Source organism: Copidosoma floridanum, unplaced genomic scaffold, assembly GCF_036245765.1.
Source record: "Copidosoma floridanum isolate Cflo_tuat_1 unplaced genomic scaffold, Cflo_Japanese_pri ptg000008l, whole genome shotgun sequence".
Lineage (NCBI taxonomy): Eukaryota > Metazoa > Arthropoda > Insecta > Hymenoptera > Encyrtidae > Copidosoma > Copidosoma floridanum.
In genome coordinates, this window is record NW_028321885.1 from 12,036,180 (window position 1) to 12,050,298 (window position 14,119).

At 32.9% G+C, this 14,119-nt stretch overlaps 1 protein-coding gene across 1 annotated transcript in view; it reads right to left on the reverse strand.

The window, feature by feature from the left end:
- AGO1 (protein argonaute-1) overlaps window positions 1-14,119 on the reverse strand; it is a 355,180-nt gene that overhangs the window by 144,010 nt on the left and 197,051 nt on the right. Inside the window, exons 8-9 of the mRNA XM_089589209.1 lie at window positions 10,587-10,905; window positions 10,156-10,507 (exon numbers count right to left, since the gene is read on the reverse strand). Of these exons, the coding sequence (XP_089445335.1) occupies window positions 10,156-10,507; window positions 10,587-10,905 (671 nt within the window). The remainder of the gene's footprint in view (window positions 1-10,155; window positions 10,508-10,586; window positions 10,906-14,119) is intronic.

Sequence of the window (14,119 nt, forward strand, 5' to 3'; positions counted from 1 at the left end):
TCTGGTAATTATAACTTAAAGTCTGAAACGAAGGTCCCGATAAAATTCATGTTAAGAACTGGTTGCAAATGATACATATTGGATGCTGCTTTGAAGACTCTCGACTCAACAATAACAAAACGTTAATGAGCAATAAACAACATGTTCCGTGTAGCACTATATTAGAGTAGTAAAACGAACACTTTCAATGGGCTAATTCCCAAAGCCAGTGTATTCACATTAGTGTTGATAAACACTTAATTTAGGTTCGATACACAAATTAAATGCTATTAAACTGTTTTTATTCAAGAAGAAACTAAAGCATAATTTGGAAAGAAGAATGTGAGCTGTCGCTAGTAAGGAAACAGCATGACACGATAACAAAGCTGTCTGTAAACGAATTAAAATATACAAACTTTTACTCTTAGAAATATTAAATGACAGAAATTGAAGCAACAGCAGTTAACCGAACGCTTGACCAAGAAAAGATAAAAAGCTTGAGAGCAATACAATCCAACCCTTAAGAGAGTAAATTTCTGTAAAATTGTGTAGCCAAAAGGAGGCTTGATGCAAAACTAGATGTCAACTTACTGTTGAAGCCAAGCCAAATCGAGTATGAACGACTGAGTTGGTAGTGACTCTGACGTTCTCCACTTCTCTACACCTTTTCTCATCTAACTATGTACGTGTATACGTTATCTGTGTGCCTCTCACTCTCTCTCTCTCTCAGTCTCTAATTTAATAAGGAATAAGATAAAGGTCACTTGCATTTAGTGAATATTTTGAAAGTATTTTATTAAATGTTTTACTGCAGAACAAAAAACAAATCTCTGTCAGTTTGGGCAGTTTTATGGTCTGGTCATGACATCGGCATGGATTTTCTTTGTGTATATTTGGTGTAAGAACATTCTTTGAAGATATGTCTGGTCAGTGCGGCCGAAATATTTACTCAATAAATATGTAAGTTGAAGTTTAGATGCCGATTGTGAATTCTGGGAAGTGCTTGAGGCACCTACTCAGGCGGGGATGTTGATATATCTTGAAGAGGCCTCCTTGAGGGGCAAAATGTCAAAAATCTATTATTAAGATAAAGAGATTTACTCCACTCATGGATTTAAGATTGTTTTATTTATTGGGATACTCTGTCACATTCAAACAAAATTTTGTATTGAGATGAGATTAGATGAAAAAATTTTGCATTCCTTGAGCCCAAATAAAATGTAAAAAAACTTCTTTTAGTAATGACACGACTTAAATTGAAAACATAACAATCACACTATTTTCTACAGTTCTTTGGTATTTAAAAACTTTCTAAAAAAAAATGTGATCAGATGTAAAAAAAGTTTGGATAGTTCTAAAGAATTCGCCAAAATGTTTTTGTACAAATTTATTTACTGTTTTAGTTCACGAGGGAAAAATGTTTCATCCATTGCATGGAGAAAAAATACCAACTCTTGTTTATTACAAGACTAGGCGCTCTACGTGCCAACCCCAACTTTTGATTATACATATTTACTTATTTAATGTAAAAAGACAAAACTGTCGTTTATTAATCTGATTTCACAGATAATTTCAATTTTTACTTAACATGCCTAAGACAATTTACATTTTCAAAATAAAACTTTTGAATTAACCTGTTCAAAATCAGCATAAGCTACTGATGTCACGAATAGACAGCTTGAGTCACGTGATAGAAAAAAAGTATAACAATTATGAATAAAAACATTGTATGTACAATCAAATCACTAAAATTTTCAAAAATTTGAAAATATATGATGCTTCTTTCAAAGTTTTCAGTGATATTGAAGCAATACTAATTAATGACGCTAATTTTTTGTTCTCAAATGAGAACACATATTTTTTAAATAAGAACACACTTCTACAGTTACTAATGACAATGCAATTTATAATTGTGTGTATCAAGGGACTTATGAAAGAACAAAAGAACCAAATAAAATTTATGTAAGATTTTTATATGTTATATTCAAATTCTATTCGAAAAAGTATTTAATTTTACAACCTAGGTTAAGAACAAGCACCATTTCTATAATGATTAGGAATTTAGGAATTTCAGACTCATATACAATAAAAAGGCTCAAAACTAAAACAAAAAGTATAAAGAATCCGATAAGAGTTAAAAAATTTGTCACCAAGCATTAACCCTTTTTTTGTAGAAAGATATGAGGCAGCGGAAAAATTGAGTTTACATGGAGTGATTAGAAGACATAGAAGGAAAACCTATCACATCTTCATTTACTTTCTTTGTCATAGTAGCAGAAGTAGGTTTTTTTTTTTTTTTTTTTTTAAGAGAGAGGGAAAATGCATCGATGCATACCGCAGGAATACCAGTAGTGTGGGACTTTGTGAATTTTTTTCATCATACCACCCATTCTCACTAAAACCCTCCATGTCGCGTCGCCTTAGTTCCGCCCAAAATCGCGTTAGCATTACTTCATGGTGGAGCCACCACGAAGACCATCGCGTTTTACAGCATTAGCGAGCAAGCTCACCACCAGTTGCTAGAAATGCCAATCCTTTCAAGTCCTAGAAAGGAATCGAGGTCCTTGAGGAGAGCACCCATATCTAGAGCTCCTTTGAAGGCTGCAGTTTTAGCAAGCGCCTCTAACTGATTGATGCTTTACCTTACTAATAAGTACCTGTACCCAGCTCAGTTTGAATCCGAATTAAAATTTACCTACCGTAATGACGGCAGAAAATAAACAAGGACGACTCCAACACACCTGTGCTGCAATCCCCATGGCAACTTCGACACAACTCCCCTTTCCTGCACTCGTACTTCTTTCCCTGCGCATGCCACGTGAGTTTTGTGGGAGATTGAGCTCTCTCTTGCGCAGCTTTTTTCATCCGCACGTGCTGCTTGGCGTAGACGGCGCACTGCTCAAGTTTTTTTGGGAAAGGAAGCTCTCTCTTGCACAGCTTTTTTTATCCGTGGAGGAACTACTTGAACGCGGAGCCCTCTTTGTTTGCGATGCTTTAGTTACAGAAAGTTTTTTTTGTATAAGTTGCTTATGCTTATACTAATGCTCATGTTATACACAAGGTTTTTGGGATAAAAAACTTTCAGTACAAAATTAAAATGAAAAATTGTTTATTAAAAATACAGTCAAAATAGTAAGTTAGTACTTAAAATATTAGTATATTTTAATTGCAAAAAACTGCTTAATACATAATATTTAACACATTATCCTGCAACATCCAATCTTTTATTAGCTGAATATTTCTTATGGTACATAAAGAGTTAATACTGAAGCTGTGGAATCGACATGGCAAGTAGTCCTTGGTAAGTTTTGCTAGGGCCGGACATTTGTGCTCCTCGATATTAATGACTCTAAATGGTAGGAAAGATAAGTAACAAACTCGCTTATGATACATTTTATTATTACCTGCATAGTATTATCTCTTGAAGATGATTTTCCTTCTCGAGACCCATAACGTACACTTTTTTAGCGTCAACCAGCTCGTTTTTAAAAACTCTCAGTCCTCCTTCGTGAGGAACATTGCCATAATTCCAGTTTATGCCAGGAAAATTGGTTATCAATCATTGATTTTTCCTTCTGTCCCGAAACGATAAATTTTCCCACGCAAAAAGTGGCTTGAGTACAATTACAACAGGTATGGAATTTCTTTTTTCCCAAAATCAACATACGAAAAATCTTCAAAAATAAATTTGCTGCCATACGTTTTGAAACGCTGAACGTCTACAATCTATTCTATCCTTTGAAGTCTGAACGATATGTTTCCCAGTCGAGAATGATTAAAGGAATCAATTCCATAGCAAGGTTAGCTGAAATATATACCCCTTTATAACAGGCTTCAAATTTTGTGCGCACACAGCTTCGGTTTTAAAAAAAGAAATAAAACTCTTATATTTAAATGCATCTATCTGGTTTAGGCACTCTGCTTAAGTTTGTAGGAGATTTCACTCAAAGCAAGACTGCATCCTTCCTATCTACTAAATTACAAGGTTTAAGTTAGGTAGTAAGTTAAGTATAAAGATCATTATGGAATGAGAACAAAATAAATCTTGACACATTTTTAATTTCAGTTTTTACAAATAATTTATTTGACATAAGAAATAATTACAAAAATGTACAAAAACTGTGTTCACAAGCCATAAATATATATATATATATATACAAAACTTTCTTTACAGCTGCAGTATATTAATGCTTCTAATTCCTCGTCAACATCATCATCATCAATGTTGATACGACGAGAGCACACACTGATTCGTAGGCTCCATTGTGATGAGTGCAAGCGGTAACCAATCTTGGAAGTTCAAACAGTGGATAGTCCGTCATATTAGTGAATTTAAGGCCAAATCTTTCAAGCCAGTTTTGTTTCAGATCGTCAATAATAAATATTTTCAAAGCATTTTCAAGATTTTCCCGTAAAATATTTCTAATCTCTGTATACTTAATTTTTCCTGAGTTCCAGGTTAGTACGAGCAAAGTTCAAGGTATAAATTTCTATGTTTATACTTTTGTGGTTATTTACGCCAGCTAAAAGGTGCTTGAGAAACAAATACTTGTGCTTCCGTATCATTTGCACTGAGAGGAAGGATAGCAAATTCTTTGAGCACGCAATCATTACCTGGTTTCTTAAAACCTTGCAGATCCACAAAATATTCCATTTTACTCTATTACAGTTTTATAATTTTCATTAAGCTTTTCATACCCTCAATTTTAAGGAGAAAATTCTCTGTAAGTTAAATATTAACGCCGAAGTTTTTCAGCCAAGATTTCTTACTTCTGTCATCGTCACCCTTAGCTGAAATTTGTTGATACTTTATGAGAGTAGTAAAAATTTTTTTGGCTCTGCTTATGCGACACATTGATTAATTCTTAAACAATTACACAATCTTTATTATTATGTTTTGATTTTTTGTTTAATTTTTTTCAACACTTTTCTCCGCATTCCTATTTATAAATTTTTTCCATTCTTCTTGTCGTCACTTATTTTCTTCTTCTTCTTTACTCCAACTGTTGCTGCTCTGATCCTTATTTATGATGGTTGAAACTGAACTGACACTAGCAGAGCCATGAATCGGCTTTATAGCTTTTACATGAGTTTCCTTACATTTCCACTCATTAGTCTATACTGAAAAATACGATCAAGCAATGAGCTGATGTATTGGCAGGAAAATTGTTATGCGACTCAAATTCTAGCCTCACATCTAATGGATCAATTTTGAATCACTTGTTTTGTTTGAAATAATCGAGGACAATTGATATCCAATTAAAAAAAAGATGTTTGCCTAATAAAGACGTACAATTTTTTCCATAATATAAATATTGAAAATTAGCATACATAATATATAGCAATGCATACTGATTACGGGTTATATTGAGATTAAGATAACCATAATGATAATATTGTGAATTTAAATAGAGTTTCACATTTCTTATATTGCAGTGATCATACATGCTAGCGCTTACGTTTCTCTAATTTTTTCTGTTTGACTGAAAGGCTAAAATAACATAACGTGGCTTTTCCGACCGATTAATTGTCTTAGCCGTTCAAATATCTTTTGATGTGCTAGGTAAGAGGGGATACTCACATAATTCCCAAGTTCGGAAAATCATAGGTATAAACTTATGATTTAGAGAATAATTTAATAACCGAATTTTACGAGAATCAGACATAACCACATAGGGCATAAGGCGCTCGAGCTTTACTATTACTATTTTTAAATTTTCACCAGATGCTGTGGCCGCGAAATCAGCCGCATTGGCATTACCTGGAGTTTGTAACATGGTAATTATATCGTTTCTTGCTCTTGTAAGTATGAGCTCATGTTTCACATTAACAACTATCTTACAATAGTCTTCAGCAAAACCTAAAATCATATTCACTGGAAGTATAATATCAAAGACGCCTTTATTATTAGTAAGACTCCTTTTTCAACGCCAAGCAAACCTGCATTTATGACAGATTTTTTTATATCAGGACAAAGCGAAAACCAATTTTTCAAAAGAGTTGTGAGACCAACATTTTTGATCTTATCTACCTCTATAGTATTTATTTCACATCTTTTTATTTTAAATAAGGAACAGACAGCATTATTTACCAATGCGGTATTTGTTACTGCTGTATCTTCATCTGCTTTGACCAATCTTCCGTAAAAATGTAAACAACTTCTGGATAGTAAAAGACACAAGCCTGGATGTTGAATTGAAATGCAAATTTCATCGCTGTTGCCATTTGTGGATGATGCATACGTCTGATGAGAGTGAATCTTATATTGCGCAATAGATTCGTCAAATACGACTGGATACTGAATACTTAGAATCTTATCCATTTTGTAAACAACAAAAAAATTTCCAATTTAGTTACCACCAGGGCTTTTTATTTTTAGACCTAGACTTTTTATAAACTGAATGTTTTCATAAGTTAGTTTTTGACGTGTCAATCGTATTTTTGGATGTTTCGATGGACTTTTTTTCTCGGAAGTCTCAACGCTTTAAGAGCTTGTTATCGACTGAATGCTAGAGTGCGTGTTGAGCTGTCTTTATGATTTGTTTGATTACAAATAATGCCCGTTATGAAAAAGGTTTTATGTGCAATTTTATAGTTATGACTTCTTCACCAAAATTGACTAAATCACCATCCTAACGTACTATGTGTAGTTGTACATGATCAATGATACGCCCAATAATCAATAAATTATTTGTGATGAAATTTCAATAATTGTACATTCAGTGGGAACAGCAGGAAAAACTTTATAAATCGTTTGTATTTTGCGACTGTTTATGTAAGCTCCACTCAAGATATCACATTCAACTTTTAATGCATTAATCCTTAGAATAGCTACAGGTAAGTCTGAAACATGAGTAGTATTCTTTTTTAGAACTCTCTGAGTGAAACTAAATAGACTGCCTATAGAATTTTTAGGTCTAAGATCAATAGCATAACTAATAGTATGACTACACTTGATAACACTTCGAAGCGTAATATCGTTGAGCGTTTGGCTTACTATCGAGAGTTATGTTACGAGTTTGTAATATCTCAATCAAAAATGACCTAATGACTTCAATCTCATAACTGCCTGTTGGTAATACAATGACTTGATTGCTAACATAAAATTTATTACAATTTTCATCGATATTTGGAATTGGGTTGAATGACAAAGGTTCTACAAAGCCAAGAAAATAGCAGTGTTATAGAGATAACTCGATCGGTGAAAAATACTGTGCTTTTAAAATGGAAGAAGTACTAGAGAGGCTGAGAGTTAATATTTCTTCTATGGTTGTCAAAGTGTAACTAAACGGTTTTTGCCTACGTAAGAGATTTATATTTGTTTTAAAAGAAACTTCAAGCATAAATGACCACAGTTGTAGGAGTAAAATTTTTGATATCGCTTATGATTATATTTAGTCTTACTAACTTTAAGATACAGCATTAAATCAGTTGGTGGCTGCAAATCTCCAAAACTATCAAAGTACACAACATTATTACCACGTTTTTGATAAGCTACCCAATGAGTTCTAGGTCCATTCTTATCATCAAGATTTACTATAGTTGTTTCAAAAATCTATGGACCATCAGCAGGTAAATTGTTACTTCTAAGAACTCTACCTCTTAATTTTTTTTTTTTTTTAGGTTTTTTTCTAAACCTTTCCTAGCGTAAGGCTTTAAATAGAATCCTAATCCAGTTTTATGTGGTTTGACATGGAGACTTTTTCCATTGGCGATAGCTTCAATGGTTAGATTACGTCTCTGACTTTCTGCTAGCTGCTTTTTAGCTGACTTAGCAGCATTAATGCTCTTCATAATTCTAGGTATTTCATTGGCTATAGCACCGGTTGCACTTTGAAATAGTAAATCGTTTACGCTTATCAATAGCTAAAAAGTCGGCAGGAAATACAAGTCATGACAATGAAATTATATCAATCCTTGAGGAGCTTCGTGAGGAAGGATATATATACCGATGTGTGTTAATATTTCTTCAGTCTCAAAATGAGTGTCAATGTATTCGGTCGAAAATTGAATAGGACTAAAAGTGGTGGTCGAGGTTCTCTTGGTATTGGATATAAACTTACCGCAGATAGACAGTATGACTTAGATAATAAAAGACTGTGAAATGTTGGAACACTGGAACATCCTCAAGATCCAGTGAATTATGCTTACTTGGTTGAAGTGGTGAAAAAACTTGGAAAAGAAATAGATAGCTATAGAATTATTGTGTACAACTTACAAAAAAATTTCCATTTATTCAAGCAGTTTAAAAAAACTTAAACATTGACAACTAATGGACAAATAATACATGGAGCAAACTGTTAAGGAACTTTACAAGGCAGCAAGGCATAATTATGCCCGTAAATAATCCAACATACGTGGTTTACATGAGACTTGGCGAGCAGACCTTATGAAGATGCATCCTTACTCTCGCGAAAACAAAGGGTATCGGTATATGCTCACTGTAATAGATGTTTTCTCCAAGTACACATTGGCTGTTCCTATTATGAAAAAAACTAGTGAAGGAGTAACTGCAGCAATGCGTTCCATATTGAAAAAAGGACAAGTACCCATAAATATGCAAACTGATCGTGGCAAAGATTTCTAGTATGAAAACTTCTAAAGTCTTATGCAAAAATATAAAATCAATTTATTCTCAACTTAAAGCCATCTCGAAGCTTCTATATACGAACGGATTTAATCGTAGTTTAAAAGATTCGGTGTGGAAAAAATTTAGTTTGCAAGGCAATTAAAAATGGCTGAATTTGTCACAAACATTAATTAAATTTCATGATGATAAAAAACATTGATCAATTGGTTTGTAACCAAAAAACGTTTACAATAAATCTACAATTTTACAGTAATCTACGATACAAGATACACCAAAAAATTCTAGAAATCACACATACCTAAGTAAGTTATCATAATTGGTTAACCCAATGGTATATCTCATTGTTTCCATTAAGATATCTGAGTGAGATCACAAAAATTATATACAATTCATGGAGAAGGAGCCCACTCACGACATATTTCTACGCTCCAGAGTGGACTATTTTATAATTTTTTACTCGAAATATAATATCTCGAAAACAAAGACAGATAGAAATTCGATTTTTCTTTTAATTCTTTGGTTTTTGATAAATAATTAAAGAAAACTACTGATAAGGTGAAAACATCATGTTGAAACTTACAATATTCACTCAGACTTCGAATTTTTGAATAGCTTGAAAACAAAAACAGATAGAAGGTTGGTTTTTTTAATACATTGTTTTTCAAAACAGAATCAAGAAAAAATATTTATTAGGCAAAAAAACGAGAACCTTAGTTACAAATTTAATTCAACTTATAATTTCTAATTATCTCCAGAACGCAAGCAGATACAAAGTTAGTTTTTTGTATTTCTTTTTCTTTTACCCAACAAAATCAAAAAAAAAAGATTAATTATACTATAAAATAGATATTTAACCAATAAACCTTAGCTAATCTAAAATTTTTAATTATCTTATAACCACAGGCATATTCAAACCATTTTTTTTTTACTTTCTTTCTTTTTTCAATTAGGAAAAACGACTTATTTAACTATGAAAAAAAAGGTTAACATTTGACTTCTGAAATATCTCGAGTACGCAAGCTGATAAGATGGTAATTTACGTAACGTTCTTCTTTGTTTAGAAAAAAATAAGAATAAATAATAATTTTATCTGTACATATTTCATGATAACCCAATTTATCTGTATACTGGTATTCACAATCGCAGCTTATCTTTGAAAGAGGAATTTCTTTCTCAAAATTTTTAGATTTATTACGTATATTAATACGGTTTTTAACCAGCTGAGCGTAATCTATGAATTGATGTTTGTTGAATAATTAAGTTGACTATTAAGTTAAATGCTGTACATTACTGCAATTTTTTTGGGACTGCACGAGTGATTCTTGAAGTGAAAGTATTTAAAAATTACTTAAATTGATTCTATTAATTAGTTCTACTTGATTTCATTACTAATTAAGCCGTAATTTTGTGTCATGAATCATAAAAAGTATTTTCAAGCCCTATGGATTTTTTTGTATCCATTATTCATTGAATTAATTAATAGAATGATATTAATAGTGTTAACCCTCCATTTTCGTACATAAACGTGGAGACTATTTGAAAGTGTTAATGATGAGTAAAAAAACTTTGATAAATACTTTGCTTACCTAACCATAGAACTGAGTTCTTGAATTATTTCTTGCCTATGCTGTTGGACTCTCACAGTAGCTGCATATCGCGATGGATGTGCATCCATACTTCCAACAACCGCAGCTATACTTGGCTTTTTGTTGTCACCAGCAGGAGGGTGAGTTACATCAGCTCCAAGAAATATGACAGGCTCATTAAATACTTTTGGTCTTATACTCGGTACTAAAATGCTATTAATACCTCCTAATTTAACATTTATTTTCAAACACAGATTTGATAAGGTTTGTGGTGATGTTTTATTAACATTTTTAGCTTGTACACACTGAGTGGCCATTCCTAGCAAAGTATCTCCAACTCTTTTTACTTCAGCTATAATGTGATGAATTAAATATAAATTATTTATGAGCATCAAGGATACAAAAAAAAGTATGTTAATTTTGTACGTTACCATATACTGGTGTTTTGCCTGGTAAGACTACACATACTAACTGCAAGGCTTGGAAAGTCGACTTCAAATATCTAAACATAGGCTCAACTTGATCAGGACCTGTTGCATATTTACAAAAGCAAGGTTGTCCTATGATTGGCATTCCAGCATCATTACTTATTTTTTGAAGTTGAGATGTAAATGACCGTAATGCATCTTCACGAACTGTTCGTTGAGGTGCAAAACATGCAATTGCCCAAACACGAATTTCAACTCCAGTAAAAAACTGTTTTCCTCGCATATCCCAAACACCTTGATTTGGTAGAGCTTGTTGCTTTGTCTTAAAAAAAATTTTTTTTTAAATCACCGCATGAATAAAAATTAAATAATCACTTATTAATGTATAGAAACATTGATAATGAGAAATACAGGTTTAAGCTAAAAAAAAAATATTAGAATTAAGAGTTAAATAATAGAATCATTCTATTTATAAATCTCCGTATTAAATCAAATGTTAAAAAAAATTAAACTTGGGGAAAAAAATGTTATTCAAATTTTTTCTCTGTTTACAATTTTTTAATGAATTAAAAAAAAAAAATGAAATCGGATAAACAAACAGTAAGAAATCATTTGGATAAAAAAGAAAATTGTGGTGAAATTCTTTAGGTGAAATATTTGCAATAATCTTTTTTTTGGTAAAGACAATCATTTATTTTAGTATTATAATAAGTAACGTTATAGTTATAACTCTAACTATAATTTAACAGATTATCGTTTTTTCGTTATTTTTAATAATAATGGTTTTTAAAATTGATTGTTTTTAATAAAAATAGCAACTTCTAGTCTAACGTACAAAAATAAAAACAACAAAATGGTTATTGAACAGTTTCTTCCATGATTGTACTTAGATTAATTTTTCTTAATATGGGAACTATTTAACAAAAATCTTCCACTTTAACTATAATTTCAAAATTTCATATGAAAAATAATTAAATATACATATATATATATATACATATAATTTGTTTACTGTGATTTTAACAGTGTAACATTTTAAATATATCAAAGAAGTGACGAAGTTTATCTTGTAATTAAAAAATTTTGTTTGTAGAAAAAAGTTAAGAGCTTGCGATATTCATATCATAATTATCTGTAAAATAATTCTTATAATTTTTTGAACGAGAAACAAAATAATAATCAAGAAAAAAGCATGCTGACACAAACCTCTCTAGGAATATTATAAAATCAAGAAATCATCACTTCTCAACCCACCACAGTGGAATTTTTTTAAGGGCTTCGTAAGTTATACTGTTTTGCGTTCTTCAACTTCAAAATAATATTGTTTCTTGTACGTAATTTTATATAAATTAACAAAAATACCTCTTCACTAGTATACAGCTTTTTTTATTACATAGTTGTTTGTATGAGACATTCCACACAACTGCCCTTCAGACCCCCCACTGCTTACTACAAAGCCTGATCCCCCTACTGCCTCCTTACAAAAAAAGGTAAAATTCAGTGTAAAATTTTTCCGTTTCTTTGATGTAACGTATTTTTTATCTGGATATTAACCACCCTTCCAGCCCTGAGCATCCAATTCTATAGTACCAACAAACCCCTTACGACCCCTGCAGATTTTTCCTTGATCCCCTAAAACCACCAAACAGCCCCTACACTATTATGAGAAACCTTACTTACGCCCTGCCAACTTTCAGGGATCCTGATCCCATAATTATAATATATGTACAAATTTAAGACAAACATATTTATACTCCTCGTAACATAAATACTAATAACATAGAGAAAGTATGCAAACGACACACTCGTGAAATTAACATAAAAAATCGTATTTAAGTAAATATATGCATTTGTAGAAAATTCTTTTTATTTTATAAAAACCAATCGAATAAATTTAGTCAAAGGTTCATTTGTTCATTTATTTACTGAAATTCATGAAAGGTTTCCAAATAATTTGCGGTTAAAATACATAATTTTATTATCTTATCTTACTAATATATAAAGCAAAGTCGGTAAAACCGTTGTAATCGCTAACGCTGAAAACTACTGAACCGATTTGGCTTAAATTTCGCATACTGATTCTTGATTATTCCAAGATGGTTTTCGCATAGTTTCTTCCTTTAAAAAGTTAATAACAATAGCGATAAATAAGCTCAACGTTTTGCTACAACAAGCTGGCTTAGTGCTTTCGTTCAATAGAATCCGCTAGGTGGCATCGAGGTCAAATTAAATCCACGCGCAATCAAAGATAGTGAAAAGTAGTTATAAGATGCCCTTTCGAGTTACCCAATGTCGCAGTCGTCCATCCATAGTGCACCAAAAATACAGACGAGAGTCGTGCAGCTGGGCATCCCGGTTACCGATGACCCTCTTCTTCCATAGGCGAGCGAAATAAATCATTTGAACCCCAGATCGCCAAAATAACCAAGTGCCACGGAGAAATAGCCATCCGGAATGTCAACGTCTCTGATGGAATATCAGGAAATGTATCTAGCAAGAACACAATACAACCTGCTCCAACACTTCTGAGCTTGGTGGCCGTTCAACCATCCAACCTGGTGCCGTCAGGGAATTTTCTACTTCAAATGCGACCAAGGGAAGATAGCCCTGAAGAGTACGGGCAACCACAACGGCCACCTTACTAATGATCGTCCGAACGGGCTGTATATGTATACAGAGGAGGTATTTTCTAGGCACACTTTCCTGACTAACGATGAACGGTTGGTTATCCAGGGAACGACCTGAGGACGAGATATTTTTTGGTCAGCGGCGTACCATCCTTCCGGTGTGGTCTCCGTACACAGAGACTCAAAGGATAAGCGTCAAACTACCCGCAGCTGGCTCTTCATCATAAAAAATAATAATAAGGAATAGCTGCAAGTTTCACCACAGACCCTTTTCAGGGCCATTATAAGTATTTACGTTCCCTACTTAACCATCAATCTCATCGGTTCTTCTGAGTGCCACTAAATTTAAACTACCTTGCCAACAAATACATTTTTTCTACCATTTTTGGGAGCGATTAGTCGACTAAAAAACTATGTGAAGCCGGCCACTATAAAACAAAGTCAGTTATTCACTGGCAGACGTCACGAGCGTAATTATTCGTCGCAAGGCTGGGAAACCAGAAATCACCGATCCTCTCCAAGGTCTGCGCTGGGAGAATTTAACAGCTATTAAGGAAAAATAAACTTTAGCCAACAGGGCAGTCTCCAACGGGCAAGCATCACGAACCAATCCCTCCACCTTAGATCACCAAAACAACTAAGTCTGCAAAAAAAAGAAAGTGCTTTAGACACCGTCTTCGACGGTATACCAGGAGAAGTTGGGAAAAGAGCTCTACAACTAGCTCCAAAGCTTCAAACGTTGTAGTTTTTTTCTCGATCAGTGTGGTGCTGCAATAACAGACAAGAGAAGATCACCCGGAGATATAAAAGCAATCACGTTTGCTGGAAATTTCAGTCAAGAAAGACTTTACTTAAGAAGCTCACCGGTCCTTTTCAGGGTCATCGTGTGTAAAACTACCTTGCCAACAA